At 40.6% G+C, this 13,768-nt stretch overlaps 2 protein-coding genes across 8 annotated transcripts in view; one reads left to right on the top strand and one right to left on the bottom strand.

Annotated features, from left to right (window-relative positions):
- The first annotated feature begins 264 nt into the window (after positions 1-264).
- On the top strand, positions 265-5,558 carry fxyd5 (FXYD domain containing ion transport regulator 5). 5 transcript variants are annotated; one of them, XM_041043945.1, is made up of 10 exons: positions 265-454; positions 1,885-1,930; positions 2,969-3,067; positions 3,249-3,380; positions 3,471-3,521; positions 4,129-4,206; positions 4,618-4,647; positions 4,727-4,801; positions 4,899-4,944; positions 5,329-5,558. In XM_041043945.1, the coding sequence occupies exons 1-10, from the start codon at positions 398-400 to the stop codon at positions 5,351-5,353; spliced, it is 639 nt and encodes a 212-aa protein (XP_040899879.1). In that variant the 5' UTR covers positions 265-397; the 3' UTR covers positions 5,354-5,558. The 5 variants fall into 5 exon arrangements, with proteins under 5 accessions (XP_040899879.1, XP_040899880.1, XP_040899878.1 ...); XM_041043946.1 differs by having other exon boundaries at positions 3,246-3,380; positions 4,899-4,935; XM_041043944.1 differs by having other exon boundaries at positions 273-454; positions 3,246-3,380.
- Positions 5,559-5,960: 402 nt separating this feature from the next.
- The window catches only part of si:dkey-262k9.2, a 12,432-nt gene continuing 4,624 nt past the window's right edge, over positions 5,961-13,768 (bottom strand). For all 3 annotated transcript variants that reach the window (XM_041043951.1, XM_041043952.1, XM_041043950.1), the window contains exons 2-8: positions 12,846-12,906; positions 12,343-12,378; positions 11,403-11,426; positions 10,154-10,204; positions 9,951-10,019; positions 9,721-9,763; positions 5,961-8,436 (exon numbers count right to left, since the gene is read on the bottom strand). In XM_041043951.1, coding sequence (XP_040899885.1) covers positions 8,391-8,436; positions 9,721-9,763; positions 9,951-10,019; positions 10,154-10,204; positions 11,403-11,426; positions 12,343-12,378; positions 12,846-12,897 — 321 coding nt within the window. In that variant the 5' untranslated portion in view covers positions 12,898-12,906 and the 3' untranslated portion in view covers positions 5,961-8,390. The remainder of the gene's footprint in view (positions 8,437-9,720; positions 9,764-9,950; positions 10,020-10,153; positions 10,205-11,402; positions 11,427-12,342; positions 12,379-12,845; positions 12,907-13,768) is intronic.

Here is a 13,768-nt window from a genome sequence, read left to right as displayed (position 1 = left end):
TTTTGTTTGTGAGACAGAAACACTGATGGCAGGTGGACCTGTGCATATAAAAGATTGTATAAACATGGAAATAGACAGCCAGCCAGACAGGATGATAGACAGGCAAACACACGGGTACAAAACCAGAGACAGTATACTGAAAGAAATAAAGAAGGAAGACAAGCCATCAAGCTGAGAGACAGCTGAACTGCACACAGAGATCATAGCAGAGTGAGTGAGAATGTAGAACTAAGCCAAAGAACAAGGAGGAGGAGGCCATGTCATGAGAAAGAGTGGGTGAGCAAAAGAGTGAAACAGTTCAGACGACTGGATAAGGAAGTAGTGATGAGCGCATGGGTGTGGTTGGTTAGCCGTTAACCCATCGGCCCGAAGTCACATACAGAGAAAGCGATCGTGGATGATGAGGCTGTGGATAAATCTCTGGACCCAAGCACCTCACAGGATGGATACCAAGGTAAGCACAATAGCCTGGATGGATGACTAATTATCAGAGGGCTGAGGGCTGTTTTGGTGAAGCGGACTGAAGGGAGATTGATGGAGGATGACAGACAAACGGATGAACAGACAGACGGAGAGTGAGTGAGAGTGCTAGATGTGACAAACAGGCAGGCAGGTCAGGCTAGGGGAAGGGAAAGACGCCTGTACAGCCCAGGGGAAACAGGCCTCATCTTGACATATGCTCTGGAGTGAAATGTAGATTGGCATGACCTGCTAATCTGAGCTGTCACAGCTCATGACAGCCACAGACACTCACCTGTCACACTGTTCCAAGCCTGGAGGACGAGCTGCCACCAGGATAGGTCAAAGATCAAGATTCATTTTCTGCTGGGGGCAGATTTAAACGAGCCATTGGCCAAGTATTGCATCTGTCACCCTACCTGCCTTTGCCGTACCTGCTTGGCAGTTATGTGTATTGCTAAAAAACAAAAATCTACAATACTGCACAGGTATTTGTGCCTTCCTCTGTTTTTCTATAGTGTTTTGTTTCAAGCTAAGGTCAGTATGTTGTGAGGGGGAGTAAAAAGTATGTTTTTGCTCGCCAGTACAGGATTTCCATTATGTTGAAAAGATTTGTTTTGACAAATCCTCCAATGCAATTTTTTAATTGGTGACAGTAGCCAACTTTAAAAAAGCAAAAAAATGCGATGAAGTTTGATCAATGGCGCAAAAAACAGACACGTGGGAGGATGGCATGCACAGTGTGCCTCCTCAATCACTCATTTTTTTTGACAAATGGGAAAAAAAAATGCAGTTATGATATGTGTATCTTGTAAAGTTTGACATTTGAAGTAAGAATCGGTTTTCTGTCATGCTGTGTGAGAAGTGTGGGTGCCTGCGTGCTTGAGGAGGAAGGGGGAGTGGCCATGTGATGCTAACCTCAATGACTACATCTTCCTGTGTTGGATGATTTGCAGAGAACAAAATGTTCCGGAGTGAATGCTGTCTTGCTTCAATCATCTAAGCAGATCCTTTCATTTACCAGTTAGTGTATGTTTGCCTTGTACTCGTGCCCTGGATAAACAATTGTAATATTATTACAATGGCTAAAGAGACACTGAATACATTAACAGTGTCTTTCTTTTTGCTAATGAGTAGACATTTTGTCTGGATGTTGTGGATCTGCTTCAGTCCTCTGCAACAGATGCGCCAGAGTAGCTGTATTTGTGTGATATGTCCTCATTTATGGAGTCACCTGTAATATCTGTGGGGCTCTGGATTCTCTTGTAGATTCTCGTAGAGAGAGTGGCTGAGGTCATTTCTGTCTTATAACCACAGGTTGTGTGAAAACTGCACAAGCTGAAATACAATTTGACACTGACATACAACCTGGTTTTCTTTGTCATTGTTTCACCTCCTTTCCCCATGTTTTTTTTTTTCTTTCAGATTTATTTGGCTTCCTTGACCTTTTTCCTGTTTGTCATGCTTAAAGGTGAGAGCAGAAAACGGAACTGGATCACTGAGAAATCAAAAGTGAGCTGAGCTTTAAGTGAGACTGTACAGCTTTTTGCTGAATAGCAGCCACCTTGGTCACAAATCACAATAACAACACATATTTGGGTCACAGAGGTAACTGTCATTTTCTCTAAAAGACACATCTGAAAAGCTCAGGACATTTTAAAATACATACATTATACAACAGAAAACTTTTTCACAGGCTGAACAGTACCTCTCGTTATGAGTAAATATGTAAAATAGGTGGAAGTCCCTTGTAAATGCTGAAACATTTGCATAAAGCCTTGTAGCAAATATTAAAGAGTTAGATAGTTCAGTATTCATGAGTATGATAATATAATAGCTTAAAATAATACTGAATATACATTATATTGTGGGTCATGTGGGCAACACAGACATACAGAAAACGTGTCACCGCTCACTGAGCATCCACATGTTTCGGTGATTGAAGTCCAGCTTTGTCTTAGTCCAGATAAGGTTTAAGGCTATGAACATATAACTTTAATAACAAGGTTTAATACAAACAAAATCAAGGTTTTTCATTTTCACACAATTTATTTGACACATCCAAACTTAGCCTCATATGGGTTCATTAAAGTAGTAGAGAATCACAGTATTAGGCCAAGAAAGCAGAGGTTTTTGTGGAGCTTCAGCACTAATTTGAAGGTGCTGAGTGAGTAAACAGACAACGGCCTCACTGTCCTGTAGTCTCACACAACAATCCAGCTCTGTTATAGCCAGAGGTTTTGTAAGAGCTACTTCTTTGTAACTGCCCTACTCACAGGACTATTACAGTGACATACTCTCAGTGCATCTGCAGGCCTCTCTCTCCTGCATGGCCAGACAAATTCTTGAGAGTGGCCACTGCCAGGAATACATCACAGCATTGTTTGAGAAAGTCACTGGAATAAACAACAGTTGTTCTTTGTTCTTCCTGTAAAGCGTATAGTGCCGAGGCCTCGCTATGGGGCTTCAACTGAGTGGTGATTAAAATGTGTCTTATTTTCCCCTGCAGTGTCAAGGGCTCAGACTCCCACACCCACAGATCAAGTGAAGACTGTGAGCAGCAATATGGAAAACTTGACAACAACGCTTTTTGCTGTGACTCCCACTGGTACTGTACTTGTGGCTATTCTGAGAAATAACACTTTGCAGCCTTTACAGTCTCAAGGGTGTTTCATTTTTACAGTTACTATCCATAATCTATGTATTTGTCTGTCTGTCTATCTGTGTGTCTGTCTGTCTATCTATGCCATTCAGGTTCATCTAATTCAATTGTTTTCTTGGTGTAGCAGGAAAAAGAGTCACCAGAGATGCTGACTCCGACCTCAAAACTTTACCCAATGAACAAACCACAAACCAGCACACTGGCACTAGCAACCCTGTGAAAGTTATCAACGCTACATCAGAAATTAAGACTTCAACAGGTAGCCTGATGTACTGCCAGCACAGCACCTAACACCAGTGATTTCAATTTAATCCAATGTGACTTTTTTATATTTCTGTCCCCCCTTTAGCTCCCAAAGTGAAAACAACACAGCCACAAACAGAGCTCACATCCACCCCAGGTAACAATCTTCTTCTGACCCTCTCTCTCTCACTTGTTTGAACACCCAGTTGGTGGAGCCATTGAGTTTGGCTGGTAGCTGTGAGCACTATAACATGCCCTCACACCAATAACAAAGGCTTACAGAAAACTTCCCCATCAAGAATGCAGAAAGCTTTAAAACTAATTATGAGGTAATTAGAAAATGTTAAACTCCCTGTCCTTGTTGAGATATATACAGGAGTATTTCTGCTGCATTTTTCAGCACAGGGGAAAGAGAGGCAACCAGAGTGAGACCGACAGAGTGAGCACTGTTATGCTTTAAAAAGCCTTAGCCTAAATTTCCTCTGAGAGTCGTCCCACTGAAATATTCAGAGATTCAATTAAAAATGGAGTTAAACATAGGAATGTACCTGGGATTTAATAGGAAGTTATGTCTATGGGCTCATGTGACAAAGATAAGGAGTCAGTATGTCCCAGAAACATATGAGATTATGATTTTTCATTATAAAACTGTGTATTATGAATATTAGATTTTATAAATATTAAATACATAGGGAAAAGGAGACACAAAATCAAAAAACCAAGGAAACTAATGTTTTCGTTGTCTTTTTTTTTTTTTTTTTCAGAATCATCTACAGTGGCATCCTTCCAATCCAAAACTGAGAAAACCACCCGAATCAAGACCCATGGAGCTGTTGCCTGGGGTAACTAAAATTTTCCCTGCTTCGCAGTTACCTTAAATGCCACAGGCACTGCGATTTTATTGTTATCTCAGGGCAGACTGACAGTATCACAATTCCCTGTCTTGCAAACAAAACCCTTGGCGGAGTGGTAGAATACAGCACCTCACTTCCTCTCTTACCAACAGATTAATGCTTGATTGTACCATATGCAAGAGGAGATATGATATTTGTGTCCTCGTGCTGTGCTGCCTTACCATAGATAGGGTTTTGATACACCATCAACAGCATGTCAACGGGGCCAGTAGATCTGTCATGCCATCTCTGACTGTCGTTCCCCGGTGATGCTCTCTCTTTTTTCTTCCTGCAGAGGCTTCCTCTGTTCAACAGTCAAACTTAATTCAGTACTTTTCTTTCTACTTTTACTTCTTATAGATGCAAAGTGGGACAAAGATTTCACCTATGGTAAGAAGCCTGACTTGACTGTGTTTTTTCTGTTGTGTCTATTGTTGGGTGTTTGATTTTTGTTTCATGTGTTCTCAAGATTATGAGTCCCTGCGCCACGCTGGATTGGTCATTGCAGCATTCCTCTTCATCCTGGGCATAATGGTCATTAGCTGTAAGTATGACACCGAAAGCCACTCTTGTGTTTTGCAGTCTCTTGTCTAATTATACTCAGCCGCCCTGCTTACTCCTTTGCTTTTCTCCAACTGTAGGTGGGAAGGTCTGTCGGGTGCCCAGGTGTCACAAGAGGTCATCAAAGTAAATATTTAAAATTAGCATCTTGAAAGACAATGAAAGCTGACAGATAAAAGTGACTAAATTACACACTGTTTGTATCATGCTGCTGGGAAACTGCAGTTGAATGAGTTAAGTAATTTATATCACGGGCTACAGGATGATATATGGCAAACAATAAGTCACATCAGACATATCGGAGCTCAACAGAATGCTGACTACAATCTCTGTGATGGTTAATAGATCAAAAAGATTTTGATTAAGTTATTTGTTGGGCGAAACCGAAACAGACCAGTCGCAAACCACACTGTTTATTTTCCTTTACTGTGTGCATGTTTGTGTTTGATAAATATAATTGATTTCTTAAATAGTGTCTCATTCTTTAAATAATCTGTGTTTATTTTCCAGGTCATATCGAGTGGTCCAAGGATAAAGAGAGGGAGCATGTTTACAGTGACACAAGGACAGACACCTGCAAGTAACCAGCCAGGAGTCCATAAGGACAAAAACAGTCAGCCAGCAACTGGCAATGTGTGTATGTGCCATGTGAATCATCACCTGTCTAATCTTTGTCAATGTTATTTCTATGCTCTGTAAAAGTGCACTAAAAAAGTAAAGTGATTATTTATCTTGGCAAATAATGAAGCGATGATTCATATTTTAGTCACACCTTCAGTCATGAAGCGGGCTTATTTCGAATGACCGTTGCATCTTATAACTGATAATACAGCCATCGGCAGAGTCTCACAGCCAGGATTATTATTAAAGGTTATGAAGAATAACCCCATAGCATCTATATCTCGCACAACACTTATCAGGTTACGATCTTAAAGTGAAGCTCTGTTACTTCTTCTTCCTGCACACTCTTTATCATTTCAGTCTCAGCAGATCATGCTGAGATTGAGGGGTATCAGAGCCGCTTGGTGGCTCTATGCTTGTGAGTGAGTAAAGCCCTGGATTAAACAAGATCTACTAGTGCACTGCCTTTGCATCCACAAGGCATCAAAATAATGGAAACAATAAACCTGGAAGAAACCAAGCAGATTTTATAACAGATTTAATGGTGAAAACAAACACAATCCAAAGTTCAGAATAGCTACATAATATAGCAATAACTGTTCTAATTGCTATCAGAACAAAATCAAGGAGGCTACAGTTGTGCAAATGGAATGCATTCATGACATACAGTATCCTGCTGCAATAGTTGTCTTGTGAGATATAAGGTCATGTATTACATACTTTGTAAATTATAATATGATTAAAAAACCCTGTGAAGGTACTTGGCACAAATAATACACGTGGGTTAATCTACAAGTGCATATAAACATAAGTATTTAACATTAAGACCAAATTTAATTTTTTTGCTGCTATATGACAGTAAATACAAATATTTTACATAAAAAGCTTTTTGGCAAATAACTGACTCCCACCCACCACAATCTTTATACACACAATTTATAAATCAACAGCAGAGAGAAGATATTGCCCCTTAAACTCAACAAGTATATAAAAAGGGCCATTTAGCCAAATATTTATCAATCAAGAGACACAATGCACAAATGCATAGCTCCGTAAATTTGTAAATACATACAATATATTATTATATATTATATCAAAAGCAAGAATAACTGCATATGGTCATACAATTCCTTTTGCATTGACGGAAAAAGTGTCAGCCATTAAAAAAAAAAAGTTTCCACATACATCACACTGAGAAAGAAACAAAGCTCAGTAGTTAACATTTCTTACAATAGATTTACATGAGTAGTGTCACAGCACAGAGGCATTACAAGTGTACATAAGATTTTTGGTTGCGTGCGTGGATCAGGCTGGACCAAATACTGTATTTCGTTTTGGACTTTTCTTTCTGCTTTGTTTGCTTTCCGCATTTGGGGAAAAGCATTCAAAGAGAAGATTCTGCTGCACTCAAATGTTGTGGTCACTGTGGTTTGTTTATCTGACAGGAATATAAAACAAAAGTGAATACAGATAAATATGAATAGATAGACTGCACACATATAAAAAAAATGAAATGTTTTATTCTGTAATTTTTGTGGATTTGTCCTGACTTTGAAATGCTAGCACCTATTTAAGGTTTACTGGGCAATGCTACGCTTTTGAGAAACACTGTACACACAGTGCTCAAATATGAACAGTAAAACATATGCACTAACAATAATCTCATCTGCCAATCTGCTTGTCCATGGTAAAAGAAAAAAAAAAAAAACTGGGATGCATCATGTTTAAGACACTTCAGCACAGACCTGTACAGATTTCACTGTGCACCCTGATGAAGACGCAACCACAACTGTTTTTGCTCTCAGGTCTGGTTGGATGGGAGTCAGTGTTAAACCCAATGTAGCCATTCCCAGTGTTGCTGACTTCCATAGTAAGTGCTCCTCATAAAGCCACAAATGAACAGCATTGAAAAGTATGTCCCCTACCCCTTTAAGCTCCCCTCTCTGTATCAGAGCAAACAAGGCAACCAGTGCCTTGGGTTCTTGGATAGAAAGCTTTCCTTCACAGGGCATGATTGATTTTCATTTAAATGAAAACAGAGAAGCCATCATGCTTCGTGTGAATGAAACAAAGGCATTGTTTGTATTTTCCCCAATCATCCCCAACACTTTATTTGATTAATCTAACTCTCTACAACATTCACAGAGCTATTTACAATCTGCAAGACTGAGGTGAAAAAGCCTTTCAAAACGGAAAAGAGGTGTAAAAGAAAACATCATCATTCATGGCAGTTGATTAATTCGCTGCCTTGCAAGACGGTGTTCACACTGGCTATTTCCACTTTCCACTTCCTTTTTTACTGAGGTTGAGAAGAGGGGAAACAGGTTTTTATCTTCCTATTGCACTGCCTCCTGTCACTCCTAATGGGCCAGGAACAGAAGATGTCAGACAAGTGAATAGGAGAATGAAGTGAGCACTGGGCTGGCTTAGTGTGGATTAGCATGGTTTGTCTCACTCAACCACCATTTCACACCGACGGGTCTGTTCCACATACACCAAATCAAATGCAAATGCAGTTTTACTGCATAGCTGGTGGGAATAATTTCTTGTTTCAGGTGGTAAAGAAGGGGGAGCTCTGGCTGTGCTAAATTATCCCTTTTAACAAAAGAAGCTTTAAGCCATATTCACTGGCTTTGATTTGGATTCCTCAAATAGAATCCAATTAGAAGGTTTGAATGTGTTCCAAATGTCCCAGGCTAAATTGTGTGTATGTGGAGTACAAATGGCTGGGACAAAGACAAAAGTATACGACATTAAAAAAAAAAAACAACAACAAAAAAACATATATTGCATATGTATTGATAGGAGGTTGTGTAGGAGTGAGCAATGAACAGAACGGTGAGAAGCAGGCTGTTGTGCAAAGAGTCCTGAGACAAAGAGTAGGAGATGACATAGCCAGTGCATTGCTCCTCTCTTCCCTGTGTGTTCTAGAACTGCGGCTCCACCAGGAACTAGACGGCGCCTTTGTGGTCCTGCTCTGTAGGCACGGAGTAGATCCTGAAGGGAAGAGGGTGTTGGGGAGACGGGGCAAAAAACAAAAGTATGTCATCTTTAAGATATTTTTAGGCTCGTTCTCTGTTTGTTAGCAGAAAACCCAAAGACACAAGAAGCATGTGTCGAAATTTAGGAAACGGCGTGTCTGTCTCATGCTGCAGGGCTCTGACAGGTGCGCGGTGACTGCATCACCTCGAAACACACCTCATCCCCAGGTGGGACTTATAAGCCTGGCAAAGCATTGTTGATCCAACAAGCCAGAGGTTGCTGTGTGATTAAGCCTCTTTTCAGCAGAGCGATCAGTCAGCACCAAACACTGCCAGAGCTGACTGCAGCCCCGGGAGGCAGCCAGTAATCCTGTGGAGGAATTTAACCCTTTGCGGATTGACTTGGGTGTCTGCTCCACAATAGCAGCTCTCCTGCTGCTTGAAGATCTCTGGAGACTAATTTGAACTCCATAACCTCTTTGACCCAGCCTGCGGGTCATGTATTACTGCACGCCAGAACAAAAGGACCTGATTACTCTGCAGAAAGCCCTCCTCGATCTAACTGTGGTTAAATAAGCAAAAGTGTGGAAAGGAGGTAAAGTGCGAAGAGAGAGAGCGTCTCTCTGTATAACTGGTTTTTCTGCTGTTCTGCTGTCTGATTGCTGTTGGCAGATTGTTGTCAAGGCGCCAGGATCATGTTTACGGGGTTGTTTTATTCCTGAGCAGAGTCATCTCCTTAGGCCTCAGCTCATGAGGTAAGCTTTGGAACAGGTTAAGTCCTGTCTCATTTGGTCATACAGACCCAGTGGCAACAGTCTTACGGCTTTTGTTTGATGGCTAAGATAGAAAGGGTAAGAAGAGGGGTGTGTTCAGTGGCTGCGGTGTTGGGCCTCAGGTTGTAATACTAATTGCTGTACAAGTCTAGGCGGGCTCAAATGGGTGGATTCTGGTAGCATTTTGCCACCTGAGTGTTTTTCTCTGGATTGGATGGTGCCAAGTGAGATGAAGTAGGGGAAATTGGCAGCAAAAAGGCTGTTACCCACCAGACTGGTTCTGTCACCGGCAGGTTGACTTAGCATCAAATGGAACATACATGTCACTCAGACACAGATACAGATACAGCATGTGCACTGACCGTACAAAAAAAAATAATAATAATTGCTCCTCTTGTTGAGTGTGAGTGAAGTACATAAAAAAATAAGACAGAACACTTTACACCCAACTAAAAGAACAACAGAAAAAGGAGTTCACAAGTTCACAATCAAATATCAACTTTGTAAGTGAAAAAATTTGACCTTACCCTTGCTGCCGCATGTGCATGTGACGTCTTACCAACAACGTGGCTGCAAAGAAAAAAAAAAGGGAAACAGGTCACAGCTACGCAAGAAAAAAAAGTTTATATTTGCTTAGATATTGACAGGTTTAATGGGCCTGAAGGGCTTTGCAGGAGTGCATTTGTCAACTGCAGGGATGAAACAACTATTATTTCACATTTCAGTACATTATGTCCGAACAAAACAGAGTACTTACTGACTATCGCTGCAACTGAAAGAGTCAACACCGTCACAGCTACAATGATGACAATCATGGTGAGCTGACCTGAGAGACAAAACAGAAAAGGTTGGCTATAAAGTGTATTGAACAAGCAGTGATAAGTGAGTTAAATTGATACCAGTGTTTTGAATCAGTATAATGCTTATTATAATAAAATACATCAGATTTTTCTTCTTCACCTGTACTTTCTTCTGCGGCTGAAGAACCGTGAGCAGGCTTGCTCCTAATATCTGTTAACAACAAAGAGAACAGTTTGCAAGAGTGATGCTGATTTCAGGTATACTGTATATTTCAACCCCTAAGTTACACTTTACTTCTACTGCATACAGAAGACAACGATACCACCAAAACTCTGATCAAGATTTTTTAATGGTCGTTGAGCTACACGCCTAAACAAATGTTCGAGTGTTTCAATAAAGAATTGAAGTCATTAAGGGAGCAGCTCTAATTTGGTAAATGTGATTGTCTGCTTTTTTGCTGAGAGTAAAATGAGAAGATTGATACCATTCTCGTGTCTGTAAAATAGATGTGAAGCTACAGCCAGCGGCATAACTTAGTGTAGCATAAAGACTGAAAACAGAGAGTGAAAGCAATCCTGGCTCTGTCCAAAGTCTCAGCTCGTTAATTAATACATTTGTTTGTTCAATCTGATCAAAAAAGCCAGGTAAACTGCGACCCCCGTTTCCAGTCTTTGTGCTAAGCAGGCTAAGCAACTTCAGATTGCAGCTTCATATTTACAATACAGACATAAGAGTAATCTTCTCATCAAGCTCTCATGAAGAAAGTGAATGAGCATATTTCCCAAAATGTTGGACTGCCAAATCTTGCAGATTATCATTTTGACTTGTGTGTTTTTTGTATCATCTATAATGCACATGAGGAAAATGGAGTTAAGTTTATGTGTATGTTCTTGTGTCTACAGAGAGGGAGAAGGTTGAGGCCTCAGAGGAAGCTGGCTGCAAGAACCGACTAGCTACAGCCCTGGTCTAAACAGATCTGTAATTCTATCAAATGTCAATCAAAGCAAAGATAAGGAGTGACGGAGAGAGGCGTGGAGAGAGAATGAGAATGCCAATGTTGATTATCTGACCGGCAGGATGGTGGAGATGTCGACGTGTCCATTGGCCTTTCGGCAGAATCCACAGGGCCCCTCCAGGGAGCTAATTGATTCCATTCAGGGCTTAATGGTTGGAAGGAGGGAAAGCCAACAGGGGCCACAACCCTCCGCACATCTCACTGGACTAGAACACCCTGTACATAATGCTGACTTACTGATAACGATTACAGAGGCCACAACCTTCACATACTCTCCTCTGAACAGCTGCCATTACAGTGTTTGTGGGTGTGACGGAGAAGAACCTAGAAAATCCTACTGCTCTCCCATCCACTCCTGAGAATGAAAGTTAAAAAAAAAAAAAAAAAACTCACCAGGCAAATCCTCATCATCCATGTCTGTAAAATAAGAAGAAATTAGCTGCTTGTGGTACAGAAATGCATGGTTCTCAACTGTGAACATTTTCGCACATAATAGCGCAAGAACTCTTCTCCTGTATAACAGTCAGGATAGAGACAACACCTTTGATCTTCTAGCAACAATACTGATTGAGTGTTTTATGAAGTCAGTTTAGGGCCAAAAGGTCTGAGAACAAAAAAAAAAGAACTATAAATAACAATCAATACTGTACAGAGAAACCAAAGCCAGGGCAATAACAAAACTTAAAACAAGAATCTACACCTGTATAGTCTAGTGTATAGTGTAAAGAGGCCAAAACTGTGAGTCAATAACAAAACTCCAAATGAGGAACAGGGAAACTGTTAAGTTAGAAACGGGAGAGCTGCAAGTGAGCCACACAAAGTCATGGCACTCCTGTTGTGTCCTTGGTTAAAGTGAGTAGAAATGTCCTGGGCAAGTCTTTTTTCCTTCTCCAGCAGGCTGCATTGTGTGTCAAGAAAGTCATTAGTTCATGTCAACAAACTTGCCTGGTGTGATGTGTCAGTTATTTCACACATGGCCTAAAGGACCCACTGAGCTTACCCGCAGTTAAAACAGAAAGAAATATTGGAACTGACAGTAGCAGTACAAGTAACATGTAGAAACAAGCAAAGGACCTGAGAATGAAAATTGCAGTGTGATAATTCTTTTCAAAACAAATTAAGAAAATATGTTCTTTATCAGTGCGTATGGATCTCTCAGTTGAGTTGAATAAGATTCAATTATTTGAGTTAGCTCTAAACTGTCTTTAAGCAGGAACCAGCTACATTTCCTTGCTGACAGCCTTGTATAGCACCATAACATGCCCAGCTGAGCTAAAGGCTTCATAAAGTGCTTCTGCTTTTCCTAATTTTACAGACAAGATGAGAAACATACCATCATCAGCTGATCCTTCTTCCTCATCTGAAACAGCTGCAAAAAGGCACAAAGTAAGAATACACTCACCATACTCACAATACAGTTTTCAAAAGATTAATATTCATAACAATTCTGCTCTAGAGGGCTGCTACATTCAGAGGATGCTAAAATGGACTGTACAAATAAAGTATCTGGGCTACAGTAAGTTTAATGGCATGTTATAGCTTTTTTTGGTATCTGCTATACCAAGAAAGTAAAGTAGTGTGAATACTGTTGCTAATTTCACTGGGCATGTTTCTCTTTAATGTTATTCCTATGTATGCCAACACTTTCTTTCACTGTAGCACTTTCTCTTTTAGGTGGCTGTATAATTCAAAAGTGATTGCATACATTAAATCCTGTTAAACACAGCACAGACAGTGCTCATACGCAGGTAGGTGAGAAAAACATGCTGGTGCAGGGACGCATAGACCCTGATTAGATGTTTATCACCTGAAAGCGTCACAGAGATGAGAACATACCAGTAACGGTTGGCAGCAGCAGCAGCAGACACAGGAACAGCAATCGCATCATCTTCAAATGCTGTGGGGTGGGGGGACCAAGTTAAAAATATCTGCTATTAATATTCAGAGCCATTGATGTGTATGAAATCTTGCTGTTTAGAGATAGAGTGTGATGGAAAGCAGAAGCGCTGCCTATTACTGGGGCTTGTCAGGCACTTTGCGTTTCAAGAGCAGACACTACTAGTCAGTGGAAAACTACAAATTCCAAGCCAACCAGTCATTGTACTGTTTTAACTGGTTTAGAAGCATGCATGCAAATCTAGATTGTAATCTGAGGTGGGTGGTGGCAAGAGGGTCAGTGAATGACAACCTTATTTCCCATAGAGCTCAGCAGAAAAACTGTCAGGCAACAAGTGTCTATTCAACACCCCCCCCCCCCCCCCCCCCCCATGCAAAACGCATGTGCCACGTGAGGTGTTGAGCAACAAAAAAGTGTCTGATAATTTCCACTGGTAAAACAGAAAGGAATCATATAACTCAATCTTTTTTGTGTGTGTATGTGTGCATTATATCCTGCTAAATTAAAGAAAAAGTATGAGGTCATTTTAACTTAAACATATACTTATCTGTAACTAGTTGTATTATTTTAAAAAAAAAAGTAAGAATGGTATACCTACATAGACTGTGATTTCTTTTTCTGTTTTTGCATGCTGTTTTTTTTAAAGGAAAAATGTCACAACTTCCTCATGGCACAAGGCCCAAAACAAACCCTACCTCCGCTCCACATCACCACCCCATATATGTGAAACACAGATGTTCTTATCCTGCTAAACAAAGCCCCAGCTGTATCCAACACAATATGAATGGTGATATTTTTAAATGCTCCCGGATGATGCCTCAATGGTCAGATTTAGCCCCTGAGGTTGGCATGGAGGCAAAAG

Source organism: Toxotes jaculatrix, chromosome 8, assembly GCF_017976425.1.
Source record: "Toxotes jaculatrix isolate fToxJac2 chromosome 8, fToxJac2.pri, whole genome shotgun sequence".
In the NCBI taxonomy this organism is placed as follows: domain Eukaryota; kingdom Metazoa; phylum Chordata; class Actinopteri; family Toxotidae; genus Toxotes; species Toxotes jaculatrix.
This window is presented reverse-complemented; position numbering and strand designations above follow the sequence as displayed.